A 21538-nucleotide genomic window follows, 5' to 3' on the forward strand; every position below is an offset into this window, starting at 1 on the left:
GTACAGGTTTGTAGGTTAATTGGCTTGGTACAAATGTAAATTGTCCCTTGTGTGTGTAGGATATTGTTGGTGTGCGGGGATCGCTGGTCGTTTTGGACTTGATGGGCTGAAGGGCCTGTTCAGCGCTGTATCTCTAAACCAAACTAAAAAGTGGATTTGGAATAATTTACTCCAATTGCTCCCCGCTTTCAAATTTTTTATTTCTCCTTATCCTGTACCTGCCCAGCGTGGACAGTTTGATTGTAAAAATACATAGTCATTTCGCTGACTGGATAGCATGCAACAAATAAAGCTTTCTGCTGTAGGGACACAAATATGCTGGAGAAACTCAGCGGGTGCAGCAGCATCTATGGAGCGAAGGGAATAGGCTTCGCTCCATAGATGCTGCTGCACCCGCTGAATTTCTCCAGCATTTTTGTGTACCTTCGATTTTCCAGCATCTGCAGTTCTTTCTTAAAAGCTTTCCACTGTACCTTGGTACACCTAACAATAATAAACCAGACTTAAAGCCCTGTCCCACGGTACAAGTTCATTCTAAGAGCTCTCCCGAGTTTAAAAAAAATCAAACTCCTGGTAAGCACGGAGAATGAACGTAGCGTGTATGTCGGAGCTCGGGGACGTCTCTTAGCGGCTCGTAACGCTAACGGCAGGTACTCGGGAAGACTCGCTAATGGCAGGTAAGCACGGGAAGAAGCGTGAAGATTTTTCAACATGTTGATAAATGTCCACGAGAGCCCCGAGTACCGATGAGTGGCCATTACCGTAAATCTCCGAGTTCGAATACGGGCAAACGCGGGAGAGCTCTCGGAATGAACTCGTACCGTGGGACAGGGGTTTAACTACTGACAAAGGCAAATAAAACTTTGGGAGCTGCATTCCAACTTCTACACCTCTTGCTCCTAATCTCCAGGTTAAACATTTTAATCTTAAATGCCAGCAGGTAGCTCACCAGTCAGCCAGTTCCCCTGCTAACATCAATAGTGACACAGCATTGGAGAGTCAATAATGTGTTCCAGTATACAGGCACATTGTTCCTTTACCTGCCTGGCTAGGGGTTTCCCGCTAGTTAGGCAGATATAAGACCTTATTAAGGCAAGTCCAGTTCCCAGTGAGAGAAAGAGAGATATATTTGAAAAAGAAAACGTGGGATTTAAAAAAAAAGGAACCCAGACCATAGATAGTTTTGGGTGACAGACACAAAATGCTGGAGTAACTCAGCGGGACAGGCAGCATCTCTGGAGAGAAGGAATGGGTGACGTTTTGGGTCGATGGCCTTCGTCAGTACTAGAGGGAGATACATAGACAATAGACAATAGACAGTAGGTGCAGGAGTAGCCCATTTGGCTCTTCGTGCCAGCACCACCATTCAATGTGATCATGGCTGATCATCCCCAATCAGTACCTCGTTCCTGCCTTCTTCACATATCCCTTGACTCCACTATTTTTAAGAGCCCTATCTAGCTCCCTCTTGAAAGTATCCAGAGAACCTGCCTCCTCCGCCCTCTGAGGCAGGGAATTCCACAGACTCGCAACTCTATGTGAGAAAAAGTGTTTCCTCGTCTCCGTTCTAAATGGCTTAATCCTTATTCTTAAACTGTGGCCCCTGATTCTGGAGTCCCCCAACATCGGGAACATTTTCCTGCCCCTAGCGTGTCCAAGCCCTTAATAATCTGCTAACAAATGTTATAGATAAGGAAGTGTAAGGTGTGAACATTGGACAAAGGGGACGAGGGTCAAGAAAAATGTAGAATAGATCAAGGTTTGCTGGGGAGAAGCTAACAACAAAGCAAACCGAGATAAAATGTAGTCAGAGATAGTAAGACTGGTCGGAGAACTGGGTAGGGGGAGGGATGGAGGGAGAGGGCAAGCAAGGGTTACTTGAAGTTAGAGAAGTCAATGTTCATACCTCACTCTACACCTCCATCCCCCACCACGATGGTCTCACAGCCCTCCGGTTCTTCCTCGACCAGAGAAGCAACCCATACCCAGCCACTCTCTCCTCCGCCTAGCGGAGCTGGTCCTTACCCTCAATAACTTCACGTTCGACTCCTCCCATTTCCTCCAAATACAAGGCATAGCTATGGGCACACGCATGGGCACACGCATGGTAGGGAAGTGTCGGAAATGGTCCACGTGTATTTGAGTGCCCCGAGTACGTCGAACAATCCTTGTTCAACACATACCAGGGCCCCATCCCCGACCTCTACCTCCGCTACATCGACGACTGCTTTGGTGCCACCTCCTGCACCTGCACACAACTGACTGACTTCATCCACTTCACCACTAACTTCCATCCGGCACTCAAATACACCTGGACCATTTCCGACACTTCCCTACCATTCCTTGACCTCACTATCTCCATTGCAGGTGATAGACTTCTGACCGACATACACTATAAACCCACTGACTCCCATGGCTATCTGGACTACACTTCTTCCCACCCTGCTTCCTGTAAGGACTCCATCCCCTACTCCCAATTCCTCCGTCTACGCCGCATCTGCTCCACGGATGAGGCGTTCCACACCAGGACATCTGAAATGTCCTCATTATTCAGGGAACAGGGGTTCCCCTCCTCCACCATAAATGAGGCTCGCACCAGGGTCTCTTCCATACCCCGCAACACTGCTCTCTCTCCCCATCCCCCCACTCGCAACAAGGGCCAAGTCCCCCTAGTCCTCACCTTTCACCCCACCAGCCGTCACATACAAAAAGTAATCCTCTGTCAGTTTCGCCACCTCCAACGTGACCCCACCACTCGCCACATCTTCCCATCTCCACCCATATCTGCCTTCCGCAAAGACCGCTCCCTCCATAACTCCCTTGTCAATTCTTCCCTTCCCTCTCGTACCACCCCCTCCCCGGGCACTTTCACTGCGTGAAAAATGTTTTTCTCATCTCGGTCCCAAAAGGATTTCCCCTTTATCCTTAAACTGTGACCCCTTGTCCTGGACTTCCCCAACATCGGGGACAATCTTCCTGCATCTAGCCTGTCCATCCCCTTAAGAATTTTGAAAGTTTCTATAAGATCCCCCCTCAATCTCCTAAATTCCAGCGAGTACAAGCCGAGTCTATCCAGTCTTTCTTCATATGAAAGTCCTGACATCCCAGGACTGATGGTGGGAGAGGGGCAGAGATAGAAGGTTACTTGAAATTCGAGAAATCAATATTCATACTGATAGGCTGTAAGTTGCCCAATTGAAATATGAGGGCTGGGATTGGCTATGAATGGGTTGGAATATAATTTTATTAAGGAGTCATAATAGCCTTCAGAAAGGAGTTTGAAATGTCAGTTCTTTGTCTCTGTGAGTTTAATATCCAATATGAATTGGTCATTTTTGTATGGTGATTTTGAGAGCTTATTGAGCACACAATGATTGGGTTAACATATGATGTGCGCTGGAGGGCACTGGGCCTGTACTCGCTGGAGTTTAGAAGGATGAGGGGGTACCTCATTGAAACTTACTGAATAGTGAAAGGCCTGGATAGAGTGGATGTGGAGAGGATGTTTCCACTAGCGGGTGAGTCTAGGATCAGAGGCAATAGCCTCAGAATGAAAGGGACATACATTTAGGAAGGAGTCGAGGAGGAATTTCTTTAGTCACAGGGTCAATGGATATTTTTAAGGCAGAGGTTGCTAGATTCTTAATTAGCACAGGTGTCAGGGGTTATGGAGTAAAAGCAGGAGAATGGGATTGAGAGGGAAAGATAGATCAGTTATGGTCGAAAGGTAGAGTAGACATGATGGGCCAAATGGACTCGCTAGAATTTAGAAGACTGAAGGGGGATCTTATAGAAACTTACAAAATTCTTAAGGGGTTGGACAGGCTAGATGCAGGAAGATTGTTCCTGATGTTGGGGAAGTCCAGGACAAGGGGTCACAGTTTAAGGATAAGGGGGAAATCCTTTAGGACCGAGATGAGAAAAACATTTTTCACACAGAGAGTGGTAAATCTCTGGAACTCTCTGCCACAGAAGGTAGTTGAGGCCAGTTCATTGGCTATATTTAAGAGGGAGTTAGATGTGGCCATTGTGGCTAAAGGGATCAGGGGGTATGGAGAGAAGGCAGGTACAAGATACTGAGTTGGATGATCAGCCATGACCATATTGAATGGCAGTGTAGGCTCGAAGGGCTGAATGGCCTATTCCTGCACCTATTTTCTGTTTCTATGTTTCTATGAATGGCCTAATGTTGCTCCTGTGAATAACATGAACTAATGAGCAAATTGTCAGCCACATTCGCTGAGTTACAGGAGTGGCTACACCTCAGATGTATTTTTAGTTGCGAGACACGGAATGGAAACAGACAAGTCAGCCCACCAAGTTCACGCCAACTATCATTGGCCGGTCACATTGGTTCTCCGTAATGTGACATAGGTTCATTGGTTGTATATTCTGGAATTTTGAAGGATGAGAGGGCATCTTATGGAAAAATATAAGATTGTTAAGGGTTTGGTCACGCTAGAGGCAGGAAACACGTTCCCGATGTTGGGGGGAGACCAGAACCAGGGGCCACAGTTTACGAATAAGGGGCAAGTCATTTAGAAAGGATATGAGGAAAAACTTTTTTCACATAGTGGGTTGTGAAACTGTGGAATGATCTGCCTCAGAAGGCAGTGGAGGCCAATTCTTTGGATGCTTTGAAGAGAGATAGGTAGAGCTCGGAGTCAGGGGGTATGGTGAGAAGGCAAGAACGGGGTACTGATTGTGGATGATAAGCCGTGATTAGAGTGAATGGCGGTGCAGGCTCGGAGGGCCGAATGGCCTCCTCCTGCACCTATTGTCTATTGTCTATGCTATCCCACTTTCTCATCCACTCCACCCACACTTGAGTCAATTTGCAGAGGACAATTGGCCTACAAACCCACACATCTTTTGGGAGGAACCCCATGTGGTTGCAGGGAGAATGTTGCACGCAGTTTCCCTCCACACCGACAGCACCCAAGGTCAAGACAGGACTTGGGTCTCTGGCGCTGTGAGGTAGCCTATCCACCTGCTGTGCCGCCTTTACATTTTGTTGACTTTGAATTGCTTGGAAAGCTTGATGTTGTGAAAGGGAGTGTGCAGGTGGAAGTTGAAACTGAGATTTCGATCCTCAGCAGAATTTTTTTTTAAATGTGCTGACATTTTAAATGTGCTCAATCTCTTTGAGAATGTGTGACAAGCTGATACAGTTTGAAGCAGAGCAAACCCAAAAACGGCTCTATTCAACTACATGTTATCCAAACGCCAACATTTTCTCCCTGTAACTGGGGTGCTAGGTTTCTCTTGCGTGTTACTTTATTCTTTTTTCCCCCAGTATTTTGTTGACCCTTTATTTCCCACGCTAATCTTGAAGGTCACGCTCTCTTTTCTTACTGGCTAGTGGCTCTGCTTTTCTGTAGTGGGTGAAACTGTGCTCAGTGATCCAAACATGCAAACACTTAATGCATTTGTAATGAAATTCACTGCCCTCTATTTTAATGGGATCTTAACTTGTTTATTTTAGAGCCATTAAGGTAGAAGGCAAAAAAGGTTTCCGACAAGCACATTAAGTATTTATGCTCAAGAAGCAAAGAGCATGATTTCATAGAGACATAGTCACAGCCTCAGAGAGTCATACAGCATGGAAACAGGCCCTTCGGACCAACTTGCCCACACAACCAACATGTCCAATCTACACTAGTGCCACTTGCCTGCATTTGCCCGTACCCCTCCAAACCTATCCTATCCATTTACCTGTCTAAATGTTTCTTAAACGTTGCGATAGTACCTGCTTCAACTACGTCCTCTAGCAGCTCGTTCCATGCACCCACCACTCTTTGTGCAAAAAAGTTACACCTTGAATTCCTATTAAATCTTTTCCCCTTCACTTTAAACCTATGTCCTCTGGTTCTCGATTCCCCTACTCAACATTCTCCTACTTTCACAATGTCCATTGCTTTGGATATCTTTGTTCGTCGGTGTGTCTTCCTTTTAAGAGGAACTTTTAAGTTAGGTATTTCAAAATTGACTTGTATGTTATGGCTGGCATGGCCAACACTTGTTGTCCATTATAGCTCCCAAACTCAATAGGTTCCCACACCATCTCAGAAGGTAACTGGGAGTCAACTACACGAGTGTGTCTGGTCAAACATACGCCAAGAAAAGCACAGTCAAGTTTCCATCTTTGCAAGAATTATCCCAGGAATGAGTAGGTAAACCTAAGATGAGCGTTTGCCTGCACTGGGCCTGTTCTCGCTGGAGTTTAGAAGAATGAGGGGGGATCTCATTGAAATATACAGAATAGTGAAAGGCTTGGACAGAGTGGGTGTGGAGAGGATGTTTCCACTAGTGGGAGAGTCTTGAACTGGAGGTCATAGCCTCAGAATTAAAGGACGTTATTTTAGGAAAGAAATGAGGAGAAACTTCTTCACAGATTCACAGTCGGTGGTGAATCTGTGGAACTCTTTGCCAGGGAAAGCTGTGGAGGCCAAGTTAGTGGATATTTTTAAGGCAGAGGTAGATAGATTCTCGATTAGTACAGGTGTCAGAGATTATGGGGAGAAGGCAGGAGAATAGGGTTAGGAGGAAGAGATAGATCAGCCATTGGTGAAGTAGACGATGGGCCGAATGGCCTAATTCTACTCCTATTCCTTGTGATCTTATGAACGAAATCAGTAAACATGATGTGTCTTCACAATAGTCTAACAGTTGGTATTAGCATTAATGTTATTGACATCAGTATTACACATTTTTAATTTCTCCAGATGTTATGGTTAGATTTAAACTCATTCCACTGCATCAATTGTTAAGGTTACTGAATACTAGTCAACTAATTGAACTAGTACATACACATAGAACATAGACTGTTAATAATTGCAGAGACTTGTGGACGCAGCCCAGACCATCACACAAACTAACCTCCCTTCCATTGACTACATTTACACCTTACGCTGCCTCGGACAAGGACAGCGACATAATCAAGGATGAGCCGCACCCCGGCCATTCCCTCTTCTCCCCTCTCCCTTCGGGCAAAAGGCACAGAAGTGTGAAAACACACACGTTCAGATTCAAGGACAGTTTCTTCCCAGCTGTTATCAGGCAACTGAACCATTTTACCAAAAACTGGAGTGCAGCCCTCAGCTACTATCTACCTCAATGGAGACCCTTGGACTATCTTTGATCGGACTTTACTGGACTTTATCTTGCACTAAAAGTTATTCACTATTTCTCTTTGTCGCATATCCATACACTCTGGATGGCTTGATCATAATCATGCATTGTCTTTCCGCTGACTGGTTAGCATGCAACAAAAGTTTATCACTGCACCTCAGTACACGTGACAATAAACTAAACTCAAACTCATTTGTACAATGTCTTGAGGCTCTCAATGGCAGATTTTTCCTTTTGCTCTTCCCTCCTCTTCCCTCATTGCCATCTCTAAACTTGTAACATCTCCAATTTCTCCCAGGTCTGATGGAAAACCATTGACCTGAATCATTAACTCATTTTCTTCCCCCACAGATGCAGGCTGACAGGCTGAGCAATTCACGCCTTCATTTCGCATCCACTGCATTTTGCTTTTGGATTCCTGGTTAGTTTGTTGCCTCTTCTCTGCACCTCTCCATTAAGTTTTCATCCGATTCCAATTCGACACCCCACCACTGCTCCCTTCCCTCTTGTGTTCACCCTCATACCTGCCTCCTGACTCTCCTGGGGTTCCCGAAGTTTCCAGTTCCACCTAAGTCCAAGCTTCCACGGTTTTCTACGAACATATTTAATGTAGTGGTAGAATTGCTGCATTACAGCGCCAGAGAGTCGCGTTCGATCCTGACTACGGGTGCTGTCTGTACGGAGTTTGTACGTTCTCCCTGTGACCTGCGTGGGTTTTCTCCGGGATCACCAATTTCTTCCCTCGGGGAATGTTGAGTAGGGGAATCGAGAACCAGAGGACATAGGTTTAAAGTGAAGGGGAAAAGATTTAATAGGAGTTCAAGGGGCAGAATTACTTCCTAGGTAAGTGTGTGGGGATTGCTGGTCGGCATGGTCTCAGTGGGCCGAAGGGCCTATTTCCACACTGTATCTCTAAACTAAACTAAGCTAAAATATGGAAATGTATCTCTGTCACAATTTCTATTCCCCAGTAGAATTCTTTCTCTGAGTAGGTGACTTCAAATGACTTTGCCTGACAGTTACCACAAATAGAAAGAGGTCACATTCAAAGGCACCTATATCATACAATTCACACCTGTACCAATCATAATAGGCCTCCTGTGGCCGACATGTTCATCAAGATATAAATAGATAGTTTTTATTTATAAACCAGACATGACACTGACCATAGCTCACTCCTGACTTTGCAGCTTGTGTTTGTCATTAAATCAGGTAGCATCTTTTTGGATAAGGCAGTATGGCGATTAACTTACTGCACCTGAAGCCTAGATGGCTGGATTCTTTCACTTGGGCAGTTTGCAAACCAGCAGTATGAATGCTGATTTCTCAAATTTCTAGTAATCCTTTCTTTCCCTATCTCTCCACAGATAGATCCCCCACCCGAGTCATCTTATAAGTTCATGTTCATATATTCTAAGAGCAGATTTAGGCCATTCGACTCATCAAGTCTACTCTGCCATTCAATCACGGCTGATCTATCTTTCCCTCTCAACGCCTTAATCCTGCCTTCTCCCCATAAACCCTGGCACCCGTACTAATCAAGAATCTATCAATCTCCACTTTAAAAATGTTTCCACTGTTTAGAAACATAGAAAATAGGTGCAGGATAACGCCATTCGGCCCTTCGAGTCTGCACCGCCATTCAATATGATCATGACTGATCATCCAACTCAGTATCATGTACCTGCCTTCTCTCCATACCCTCTGATCCCTTTAGCCACAAGGGTCACATCTAACTCCCTCTTAAATATAGCCAATGAACTGGCCTCAACTACATTCTATGGCAGAGAATTCCAGAGATTCACCACTCTCTGTGTAAAAAATGTTTTTCTCATCTCAGTCCTAAAAGACTTCCCCCTTATCCTTAAACTATGACCCCTTGTTCTGGACTTCCCCTTTGTATCCTTTCATTATCACTTCTTCCACAGCCACCCATGCACCATCATGGGCTCCATCTTTCCTGAGTCATCGGTGCCGGCTTCGATTTGTACAGAACCTTTTCATACCTCTAGTTTCCCTCTCCCCATGTCTCTCAGCCTTGACCCAAAAAAGCCACCTATTCCTTCTCTCCAGAGATGCTGCCTGAGCCACTGAGTTACTCCAGCATTTTGTGTCTGTCTTTTGCTGGATTATTATCCAGAGATACAGGTTTGATTCCCACCATGGTAGTTGATTAAATTAAATTTGATTGAATTAAATGGAGATAGATTGAAATGCTAGACTCAGCAATGATGAGCTTGAGATTTTCCCGAGTCCATCCAATTCGCAAGTGCCCTTGGGGAGGTGAATCTGCCATCTTTACACCGCATGGACTGGATGTGGCTTCAGTTGCTCTATCATAGTTGACTCTTAAAGGTGGCACAGTGTCGCAGCAGTAGAGCTATGGCCTTACAGCGCCAGAGACCCGGGTTTGATCCTGACTACGGGTGTTGTTTGTATGGAGTTTGTATATTCTCCCCGTGACCTGCAAGGTTTTTCCTGAGATCTTCTGTTTCCTTCCACACTCCAAAGACATACAGGTTTGAATGTTAATTGGCTAGGTATCAGTGTAAATTGTCCCTAGTGCGTAGGATAGTTCCAGTGTACGGGAATCGCATGTCAGTGCGGATTCGGTGGGGCAATGGGCCTGTTTCCATGCTGTATCTTTATACTAAACTAAACTTAATTGGCCTCTTAATCCAGCAATACATGAAGTTCAGGGAAATATTGTTGCTGAAAGAACTCAGTGGGTCAAGCAGCATCTGTAGATGGTTGATGTTTCAGACCAAGACTTTGCATCAGGATCGAACAAGTCAAGCAACAACTTCGCGACTAATTTCCATCCTGCACTCAAATTCACTTGGACCATCTCCGACATCTCCCTACCATTTCTGGATCTCACCGTCTCCATCACAGGAGACAGACTATTGACTGACATCTACTACAAACCTACTGACTCCCATAGCTATCTAGACTACACTTCTTCCCACCCTGCTTCCTATAAAGACTCTATCCCCTACTCACAATTCCTCCGTCTACGCCGCATCTGCGCCCGGGATGAGGTTTTCCGCACAAGATCATCGGCGATGTCCTCATTCTTTAGGAAACGGGGGTTCCCCTCTTCCATTATGGATGAGGCTCTCACTAGGGTATCCTTGATATCCCACCACTCCGCTCCTGCTCCCCTCTCCCCCATTCACAACAAGGACTGAGTCCCCCTTGTCCTCACCTTCCACCCCATCAGCCGTCGCATACAGTATATAATTCTCCAACACTTTCGACAGCTCCAACGGGATCCTACTACTGGCCACATTTTCCCATCTCCACCCCTTTCTGCTTTACGCAGATACCATTCCCTTTGCAACTTCCCGGTCAACTCGTTCCTTCCCACCCAAACCACCCCCTCCCCAGGTACTTTCCTTAGCAACCGCAGGAGATGCAACACCTGTCCCTTTACCTCCCTCCCCCCTCCTGACTCCATCCAAGGACCATGACAGTTTTTTTCAGGTGAGGCAGAGGTTCACTTGCATCACCTCCAACCTCATCTACTCTAGGTGTCAACGTCTGTACATCGGCGAGACCAAGCGCAGGCTCGCCTTAACCTACCTGATCTCACGGTTGCTCAGCACTTTAACTCCCCTTCCCATTCCCAATCTGACCTTTCTGTCCTGGGCCTCTTCCATTGTCAGAGTGAGACCCAGCACAAATTGGAGGAACAGCACCTCATATTTCGCTTGGGCAGCTTACAACCCCAGCGGTATGAAGATTGACTTCTCTAACTTCAAATAGCCTTTGCGTTCCCTCTCTCTCCATCACCTCCCCAGTTCTCCCACCAGTCTTACTGTCCCCGACTACCTTCCATCTCTGTTTCGCCCACTCCCCTGACATCAGTCAACCCGAAACGTCACCACTCTCTAGAATTTAGGAGATTGAGAGGGGATCTTATAGAAACTTACAAAATTCTTAAGGGATTGGACAGGCTAGATGCAGGAAGATTGTTCCCGATGTTGGGGAAGTCCAGGACCAGGGGTCACAGCTTAAGGATAAAGGGGAAATCCTTTAAAACTGAGATGAGAAGAACTTTTTTCACACAGAGAGTGGTGAATCTCTGGAACTCTCTGCCACAGAGGGTAGTTGAGGCCAGTTCATTGGCTATATTTAAGAGGGAGTTAGATGTGGTCCTTGTGGCTAAGGGGATCAGGGGGTATGGAGAGAAGGCAGGTACGGGATACTGAGTTGGATGATCAGCCATGATCATATTGAATGGTGGTGCAGGCTCGAAGGGCCGAATGGCCTACTCCTGCACCTAATTTCTATGTTTCTATGTTAACTCCTTCTCTCCAGAGATGCTGCCTGTCCCGCTGAGTTACTCCAGCATTTTGTGTCTGCTTTGCCTATATAGATGTCACTTGACTTGCTGACCTGATCCAGCATTCTATATTTTGCTCCTGATTCCAGCATCGATTGTCTCCTGTATCTCTGGTGTTTCTGATGAATTTGTTCATTATGATAGAACACAATTAAGTCCATATTTATTGATGAATTAAAAGTAACAAGCTGGTGTAAATTCTGTATTATATTATATTAGCTTGCACCTAAGTCTAACTTTAAAGCAGGAAATGCAAGTATTACTTTCATTTAAATTTTAATTTTAATTTTGCTCTCCCTTCACCTGCCCAATTCCAAATGGTACAAATCATCAAGGTTACCCATTACCCTGGTTACTGTGGTACATCCATTCCAGCAGCCCTATGTTCTCTTAACTTACTCTGATCATTATGCTATTCCTTTGTCTTCAAACCCCTTCTCTCAGTATGAATCCCATCCAAACTGTCCACAATTCTTCCTAGAAATGTCTTTAACCACCTTGCCCAATTTCACTCACAACTATTAGTTCAGTATGTCCCACCAAAATTATTATCCCAACATACACATCCTTCATTCTCTGATATCTCTTTGAGTTCATTATCACAACTTTGACATTTGAAATTGAATTGCACAAATTGGTGCCAAAAACTCGGCAACCCTTGTGTACAGTCTCAGTGTGGTCTACTGTTCTTGCGTCCTTGTACTAAACGACTGCTGGCACCCATCATAGATCATTGCAGGTCGCCGGAAATGTTCAACAAGTTGAAAATCCAGGGGCAACCAGAACAAGGTACGACTCTTTGGGCAACTGCTCACGACCGTACAGGCTTCACCCCGCGACATGTCGCCAGGGTGTCGCCTGTATGGTTGTGAGTCGTCCCCTCAGTCGGTCAAAGAGTCGTAGCGCCTTTCTGGTCACCACTGGATTTTCAACATGTAGAACATTTTCGCTGACCTGCAACGACCTATGATGGGTGCTGTGCCGGCAGTCGCAGAAAAAGTCGCGTAAGTGGGACCGGCCCTTAAGTAGAATTATTTTTTTTACTAAACTGCATGCAAAAAAGGAATTTCACTCTACAGAGGTACATCCGACAATAAAGTAACATTGAACCATTGATCCGATGTCTCCAGGTTCCAGTGCATCATTTACCCTCTAACAGTACAGACTTTAGTCACACTTTAGTTGGGAATTTCTTCACAAAACCTTAACCCTCTCTCACAACTTGGTCACAGTCACAGAGCCAACCAGTGTGGAAACAGGCCCTTCAGCTCAACTTGCCCACACCGGCAATATGTCCCAGCTACACTAGTCCCACATTGCCCACATTTGGGTCAGGCAGCATCTCTGGATAAAAGGAATAGGTGGCATTTTGGGTCGAGACCCTTAGGAATGGTGACATTTCAGGTCAAGACCCTTCTTCAATAAAAGGGTCTCGACCCGAAACGTCACCTATTCCTTTTCTCCAGAGATGCTGCCTGACCCGCCGAGATAATCCAGCTTTTGGTGTCTATCTTTGATAACTAATACTCTGAGCATTGGACAGAACTGGATAATATACTCTTGCAAGAAAATAGCGCAAGTATTTAAAAGTTGATAAATTGCTCCTTAAATTGCACTCATTTATTTTCACAAAAACATATCACTGGAATTTGTGTGTGAAACTTCAAAATCCCAACAGTGCACATATGAAGCTTTTCATTTCCAATGCCAGGGAGCCATCCTGTGGTGACTAATGAGTATGGCACCAAATTTTCAGACAAAGAAAATATCAGCCTACACATCATTCTTTGACTGGCAAACACTTCAGTCCTGTATTGACAAAACAAATATCAGCATTCTTTCTGTAATAGCAATGATGCAGTAGCATTTAGGATTTAATTTGTAGTATTTGATTTCAACTTAAAATCATAAGGAACCAGCAAGTTGTTGGCTATAACTGAGCCACTAATTAACAAAGACAAGGGCTAATTTGGATTTTATCTCACACAATTAATCTTAGTTACTGTTCTTTCTATTGCAGTAATTGCGTTTTAGTCTCAACACGAGAAGATCATTGAAATAATTCTTCACTAAGCATATTTTAAATTACTCTCCCTGTATATAGACCAGCCATCTGACAATGAAAAGTACAATCTACTAAAATAAATCTCGTCAGGTTTAAACGTTGGTTTAAGACGTTGATATTCATTATGTTTATCTTATTGTTTCCTATAAACAAAGATGAATGTTTAACAGTGCTTGTCTACTGTAATGTTTTTCTTTACAATTCAGTATTATTGTGTTATATGGTGGAAACACAGGAAAATGCTTTGAAGGCTTGATGAGTATGGTTTAAACGTTCAATTTCGTTCCGCATTGAGAGCGCATGGAATCGGGTGAGATCTCTTGGAAATCCTCGGGTAATTACCTCATAGTGTAGAGCAGAGTACCGTCCTCGACCAACCTGAGCAACTTGTTTGGGGTGGTCATGTTGTGAGCAATGGACTTCTTGCCATTGTGAAAGAACGTGTCCGGAGTCCATATCTTACTGGCCAGCATGTTATTCAGGGACAGACGCTGCATTGGTCCCTTAAACTTCAGCCGCTCGTCCTTCCAACTCTGACGGAAGAATACATCGATGGTGTACTCCTGTAGGGGGGGTGCAGAAAGCGGTGACTATTTGGAACCGTCAAACGCAAGGTTGGAACAGCAAGATTAGTATTTCCGATGGTAGATGCAAAGTGCATCTCAAAGGCTCAGACAACATCTCCCGAGAAAAACGATCGGGTTGGAACCCTTCAGACTGCAGGTAGAGGTGGGGGTGGACTGGAGGTAGAACAAATCAGGGATGACAGCGGATGACCAAGGAAGGGTGGAGTTCATCATGGCCCCATTGTTGGCTAGGGAAGAGGTGATAACAGGGATACAAGGATGCGAACAGTGGAACTAGTAGCAGGGGTTACTTGGAATTAGAGAAATCAACGTTCATACTGATGGGTCGTAAGCTGCCCAAGTGAAATATGAGGTGCTGTTCCTCCAATTTGCATGTGGCCTCTCTCTGACAGTGGAGTAGGCCCAGGGAATGGGAAGGGAGGGGGAGTTAAAATGTTTAGCAAACAGGTGATCGAGTGGGCCATAGAATTTCTGGTTACTTACCATTTCAGTATCCGACACTGGACCAAAGCTTGTAACGTAGATATCAGTTTTAACTTCCGTTATTCTTTCTACAAAGTGCCAAAAATATAAAAAAGTAAGTTGCTGTCATTGTATCCATCACTATTAATGTTCTTTCACACAGAGAGTTGTGAGTGTGTGGAATTCTCTGCCTCAGAGGGCAGTGGAGGCTGGTTCTCTGGATACTTTCAAGGGAGAGCCAGATAGAGCTCTGAGGGACAGCAGAGTTAAGGGTTATGGGGGGGAAGGCAGGATTGGGGTACTGATTGTGGATGATCAGCCATGATCACATTGAATGGCGGTGCTGGCTCGAAGGGCCTAATGGCCTACTCCTGCACCTACTGTCTATTGTCTATTGCCATTTGTGGCTACCAAGTTCAACTTCCTAATTGACCTATTTCGCTTGCCCCATCTTTTAGATGGAACTTGTTCCACTGGACTTGTTAGCAATTAGCCAGCTAGTAATGGGCTCGGTTAAAACAATACGCTTAGCATTCCACCACCCAAGGTTCCTTTGGGATTCGGGTCGGCACTTATCGATGTCGATGTGCCTAAAATGAGCGGCCGATGTCACAGGCCGCACACCGAGAGACACACTCGAATGGGGGTGCAATGGGATTTGAGAGGAGCAGCTAGAGGTTGCGCGGCAGTAAAGAAGAGAACTCACCTCCCAGGCCAGGTCTGAGCCTGTTATCATATCCGTCCAGAAGACTGTCCAGTATTCGAGTGAAGATTGTGATGTTGTCATTATTCCGTTGCTTCATCACTGGAGCGACACTCTGCGAAAAACTTTGAAACGGGGTTTACGTGCAAAGGTTTGGAAGGAACTGCAGATGCTGGTTTACACTAAAAATAGAACAAAATGCTAGACGCAAACTAATGTGTCCCGCCGGGCCGAGCTACTCCGGCACTTTGTGTTTTCCCATTGCATGTCAAGGGTAACCGGGTTCTCTCCACACGTTAAATGTCTAGCTAATTTAATCAACTCATAAGCTTTCGTAGAATCCTTAGCTTGATGGGCGCGGTTATGGCCTCAACTACCCTCTGCCACAGAGGCCAGTTCATTGGCTATATTTAAGAGGGTTAGATGTGGCCCTTGTGGCCAAGGGGATCAGAGGGTATGGAGAGAAGGCAGGTACAGGATACTGAGTTGGATGATCAGCCATGATCATATTGAATGGCGGTGCAGGCTCGAAGGGCCGAATGGCCTACTCCTGTTTATATGTTTCTATGACTGGTGAATAATGTTCCGTTTTGAAGCGATCTCCAATCACACCAAGGATAGGCATTTACATAATGTTGGAGTAACTCAGCGGGTCAGGCAGCATCTCTGGGGAAAATGGACAGGTGACGGTTCGGGTCGGGCCCTTTCTTCGGACTGAAGAAATCTGAAGAAAGGGTCTCGACTGCTCCAGTCTGAAGATCCTTCTGCGGACTGAAGAAATGCGTAAAAAGGTCTCGAACTGAAACGTCGCCTTCCATTTTTTCCTGAGATTCTGCCTGCCCTGCCCAGTCACTCCGATATTTTCTCTCTCTCTTTGGTATGAACCAACATCTGCAGTTCCTTCTTATTACTCCTATTATTCCAACATTTTGACGCGACATTTGGTCATTTGCTTTGGACGGAAGATGATTCTGGTTATAGTACATTAATTTAACGTTCATGCCACAGCAGAGAGCGGAACATATAGTGGCCTCAACCTTTCCCCCATTGCATCAATAGACAATTGACTCAAAGGCCAATATTAATGCGGTAGCCTCTACAACATGTGTTTAAGAGGGAACTGCAGATGCTGGAGAATCGAAGGTTACACAAAAAAGCTGGAGAAACTCAGCGGGTGCAACAGCATCTATGGAGCGAAGGAAATAGGCAACGTTTCGGGCTTCGGCCCGAAACGTTGCCTATTTCCTTCGCTCCATAGATGCTGCTGCACCCGCTGAGTTTCTCCAGCTTTTTTGTGCAGCCTCTACAACATATCTGTTTGAGCAAGGCACTATTTTTAGGTGGTTGGTCTTTGGAGAAGGTTAACGGGGCGTTACATTTAGAGCGACGTTCGTACAGTCCTTCATCTCCGGTCTAACGTGAATGCTAATGGTTGCCGGGTTGGAAGCGTGTGGATCTGGCAAGATAATCTAGTGTCAATTATTCTGAAGTCACCCAAGTCGTACCAGCTTCAAAGTCGGCTTGCTGAGTCTCATTGGCTGAACTCGTTCTCACCTAACACACAGCTAACAATGGCCAGTTTCCTTTATCACCGTTACTTTTGTGTACATCTTTCATTCATTTGTTCTGTTTCTCTCTCCATCACCGTCTATATCTCTATTTCCATTTTCTCTCTGACTCTCAGTCTGAAGCATGGTCTCGCCTATTCCTTTTTTCCTCCGGAGATGCTAGTCTGACCCGCTGAGTTACTCCAGCAATTCTGTGTCTATCGCTGCCCTTCGACTCGAGTAGTTTCCACCCCTTTGCCTTTGTGAAGGATCACGATAAATGTAAAATTGTGCGGGCGATTATATATACAACCATGCGCTGCTAACGTCGCTTCGTCTCCTAAAGGTGCGACACGGGTCGATCATTGCGAACTATTAGGCGGCCGGGAAACTTGGTTGGGGAACTGGTTGCTACTTACCTCTGTCGCCAGGTTAGGCTAGACACGAGGAGCAACGCGCCCAGTCGGTACCACCAGCCAACGCCCATGTCCAATAACACGCTGACTTCAGACCATTCCAATCCCGACCAAGTCTCGCCAGGTCGCCCTAAATCCGATAGAGGGGCAGCGTTGAGTAGACCAACAAACTCGTTATCACCCCTGCACAGGCATCGACCGAACAGAAAATATCACCTCGTTTCAGATGGGGGGGGGGGGGGGGGGGGGGGGGGGGGGGGGTGGGGGGGGTGTGTGCGGTGGAATGTGATTTAAAATCGCCACGGAGACAGACATACACCTTGTGTCACCGCAAGCCAGAAATAACGCCCGTAACACGACGTTAAATCATTCTCATTTTAACTACCTACTCAGTCATTGACGGATGTAACGAGGATTTGGACGAACACAACCCTTGATCACGCAAACGGCCAATAAAACCCGGTGCAGGTAGCGCTTTTTCCTTCTTGTTCTTGGTTTCTTGGTCTTCCAAAAATATTCCAAATGGAATTTAAACTGGAGGTGGTGGAGGGAGGCTTTTCACCCAGTCACACACACATGCACACACACACACACACACGCACACGCACACACATACACACACACAATAATTTAGGCATCCGAGCTTTTGTCCCAAATCTTCAACTAGAATAGATTTCAGCAATATCACCGGAGCTGTTTTGTTCCGCAACTCCTGTCTTTGCAGATGTTTTTTTTTTGTACAATGCGTTAGAGAACGAGGCACCGAATCAATATCCAAACCCCCTTCCTTCCAATCATTCAGACGCACCATGCATTCTGCTTGTCTACCAACTTTCAATACCTGGAGGCGTGAAAGACTGTCACTTTGCGCTGTCCTTTCAGCACCAGTTAAAAAAAAAAAATCCAGCCCGGTACGGGCAGCAGTGGAGAGAGATCTCTGACCCCCTCCACCCCCCCACACCCCCACCTCCCTCCAATCCCCCCCCCCCCCCCCCCCCAAAGTCTGCACCTTGTCCTTCCTCGTTCAGCGGCCAGTCGGCAGGATCGCTGCTCTCCTTGCCCGTTTCATCGCGGCGCAAGGGTGAATGCTGGCTGGAAGCAGGCAGTGCGGATCGGAGGGGAGCCCGAGTAGTCTCATGCAAGCCAATGTAGCGGCCGCTGCTGATGCTGATGCTGATGCTGGTGGTGATGATGATGCCGCCTTCCTCCTTCGCCTCCCTCTCTCCGGCTCTTGTGCTGGGGGGGCCGGGGCGCGCGTTTGCGCGTTCCCGAGCGCTCCGGGCTCCCGCGGGCCAGTGCACGCTTGCTGGGACCGTTCACGGTGGGCGAAGGGGAAGCGGCGCTGCTGCAAAATGCGGAGGATGCGATGAGAAGGAGGAGGAGGAGGAGGAGGGTTGGAGATGGGATGGGAGTCAGCCTTGGTAGGGTGATTAGGCTTCACCGTGCAACGAAGCTAAGAGGCGAGTTCAGGCCACACCCTTCTCTAAATGTGCCCCTCTCCAATTGTCAAGTGGGAGACAGGTATTTACCGGTCAGAGTGACTGCACAATCTCGCCTCCACTCCTCTCTCTCTTGCGAAGAACCCAACAAGAAGCGAGTTAAAATTGGCAGAGACCTTCACTCAAGAGGACAATAGGCAAATCCATTGGCTCTGGAGTGAGAAAGACCCACAGACTTGAACCAAACAGGCAGGATGCTCAAACGGGAGTCTCTGCTCAGATTTCCAGCATCTGTGCGGTTTTAACTGAGAAGTTTAAGATGTTGCTGGTCCAACTAAGGGGTGGAAGGGTGGGCTGAGAGAAGGTTTCCTCCATCAGACTGTTGAGGGAAGGTTCAAGGCGAAGCCTTGGGTTCAAGTATCAGAGGCCATGACCTCAGAATAAAAGGATGTACCTTTAGAAAGGAGACAAGGAAGAATGTCTTAGATCAGAGGGTAGTGAATCTGTGGAATTCATTGCCAAAGAAGATTGTGGAGGCTAAATGAATGGATTATTTTAAGGCAGAGATTGACAGATTATTGATTAGATTCTTGATTAGGTAGGGTGTCGGGTGTTATGTGGAGAAGGCATGAGAATGGGGTTGAGAGGGAAAGATTGATCAGCCATGAGTAAATGCTGTAGACAATGGCCTGAATGGCCTAATTCGTCTCCTAGATCACATGAACTTAACAACTTGCACAGAAGTGGTGGAGGGGTTGGTATTCACAAGAGAACAGTAGATTACTCTCTAAATGGGGAGAGAATCCAGAAATCGGAAGTGCAAAGGGAATTGGGAGTGCTGGTGCAGCATTCCCAAAAAGTTGATCTACAAGTAGAATCAGTAGTAAAGATAGAAAACGCTTGTATACAAAAGCAGTGAAGAAAGCTAATGGAATGCTGGCCTTCATAACAAGAGGATTTCAGTATAGGAGTAAAGAGGTTCTTCTGCAGTTGTAAAGGGCTCTAGTGAGACCACATCTGGAGTATTGTGTACAGTTTTGGTCTACTAATTTGAGGAAGGGCATCCTTGTGATTGAGGCAGTGCAGTGTAGGTTCACGAGATTGATCCCTGTGATGGTGGGACTGTCATATGAGGAAAGATTGAAAAGACTAGCCTTGTATTCACTGGAGTTTAGATGGATGAGGGGGAATCTTATAGAAACATATAAAATTATAAAAGGACTGGACAAGCTAGATGCAGGAAAAATGTTCCCAATGTTGGGCGAGTCCAGAACCAGGAGCCGCAGTCTTAGAATAAAGGGAGGTCATTTAAGACTGAGGTGAGAAAAACACTTTTTCACCCAGAGAGTTGTGAATTTATGGAATTCCCTGCCACAGAGGGCAGTGGAGGCCAAGTCCCTGGATGGATTTAAGAGAGAGTTAGATAAAGCTCCAGGGGCTAGTGGAGTCAAGGGATATGGGGAGAAGGCAGGCACGGGTTATTGATAGGGGACGATCAGCCATGATCACAATGAATGGCGGTGCTTGCTCGAAGGGCCGAATGGCCTCCTCCTGCACCTATTTTCTATGTTTCTATGTAAAACAGGGATGTAATGATGAGGATCTATAAGACACTGGTCATCCCACATTCGGAACATTGTGAGCAATATTGGGCACCATATCTGAGGAAGGATATGCTGGCTCTGGAGAGGGTCCAGAGGAGGTTTACAAGAATGATCCTAGGAATGAGTAGGTTAACTTATGATGAGCGATTGATGGCACTGGGCCTGTATTCGCTGGAGAATTATTCGCTTAGAAGAATGAGGGGGGGACCTCATTTAAACATACAGAATAGTGAAAGGTTTGGATAGTGTGGATGTGGAGAGGATGTTTCCACTAGTGGGAGAGTCTAGGACTAGAGGCCATAGCCTCAAAATTAAAGGACGTTATTTTAGGAAGGAGATGGGGAGGAATTTTGTTAGTCCGATGGTGAATCTGTGGAATTCTTTGCCACAGAAGGCTGTGGAGGCCATGTCAGTGGATATATTTAAGGCAGAGATAGATAGATGCTTTATTAGTTTGGGGAATCAGAGGTTATGGGGAGAAGACAGGGGAATGGGGTTAGGAGGGCGAGATAGATCAGCTTATGACCTTATTAACAGAATCCTGCAGGTTGTGAACATTGATTTCTCTAATTTCAAATGACCCCTGCATCCCTCCCCCCACCCCCCAAGTCATCCTGTTAATTCCACCATTTATATCTTTGTATCCTTATCATCGTTATCATCTCTTCCCCTACCAACAAGGGGCCATTGTGGGCTCCACCCTTCCTTGGTCATCTGTTGCCAGCCCTGAATGTTTCTGGCCTTCTCCTATCTCCGGTTCTATCCCTTCTACTTTCAGTATGTAGAAGGGTTCTGAAACATAGAAACATAGAAACATAGAAAATAGGTGCAGGAATAGGTCACTCGGCCCATCGAGCCTGCACCACCATTCAATATGATCATGGCTGATCATCCAACTCGGTATCCCATCCCTGCCTTCTCTCCATAGCCCCTGATCCCTTTAGCCACAAGGGCCACATCTAACTCCCTCTTATATATAGCCAATGAACTGGCCTCAACTACCTTCTGTGGCAGAGAATTCCACAGATTCACCACTCTCTGTGTAAAACATGATTTTCTCATCTCAGTCCTAAAAGACTTCCCTCTTATCCTTAAACTGTGACCCCTTGTTCTGGTCTTCCCCAACATCGGGAATAATCTTCCTGCATCTAGCCTGTCAACCCCTTAAGAATTTTGTAAGTTTCTATAAGATCCCCCCTCAATCTTTTAAATTCTAGCCGAGTCTATCCAGTCTTT

At 46.0% G+C, this 21538-nt stretch overlaps 1 protein-coding gene across 1 annotated transcript in view; it reads right to left on the reverse strand.

Moving 5' to 3' along the window:
* gabra5 (gamma-aminobutyric acid type A receptor subunit alpha5) overlaps positions 1–18604 on the reverse strand; it is a 93295-nt gene extending 74691 nt beyond the window's left edge. Inside the window, exons 1-5 of the mRNA XM_055636510.1 lie at positions 18269–18604; positions 17263–17389; positions 15300–15421; positions 14615–14682; positions 13887–14107 (exon numbers count right to left, since the gene is read on the reverse strand). Of these exons, the coding sequence (XP_055492485.1) occupies positions 13887–14107; positions 14615–14682; positions 15300–15421; positions 17263–17330 (479 nt within the window). The 5' untranslated portion in view covers positions 17331–17389; positions 18269–18604. The remainder of the gene's footprint in view (positions 1–13886; positions 14108–14614; positions 14683–15299; positions 15422–17262; positions 17390–18268) is intronic.
* Between the last annotated feature and the right edge of the window lie 2934 nt (positions 18605–21538).

This window comes from Leucoraja erinacea, chromosome 6 (genome assembly GCF_028641065.1).
Source record: "Leucoraja erinacea ecotype New England chromosome 6, Leri_hhj_1, whole genome shotgun sequence".
Lineage (NCBI taxonomy): Eukaryota > Metazoa > Chordata > Chondrichthyes > Rajiformes > Rajidae > Leucoraja > Leucoraja erinaceus.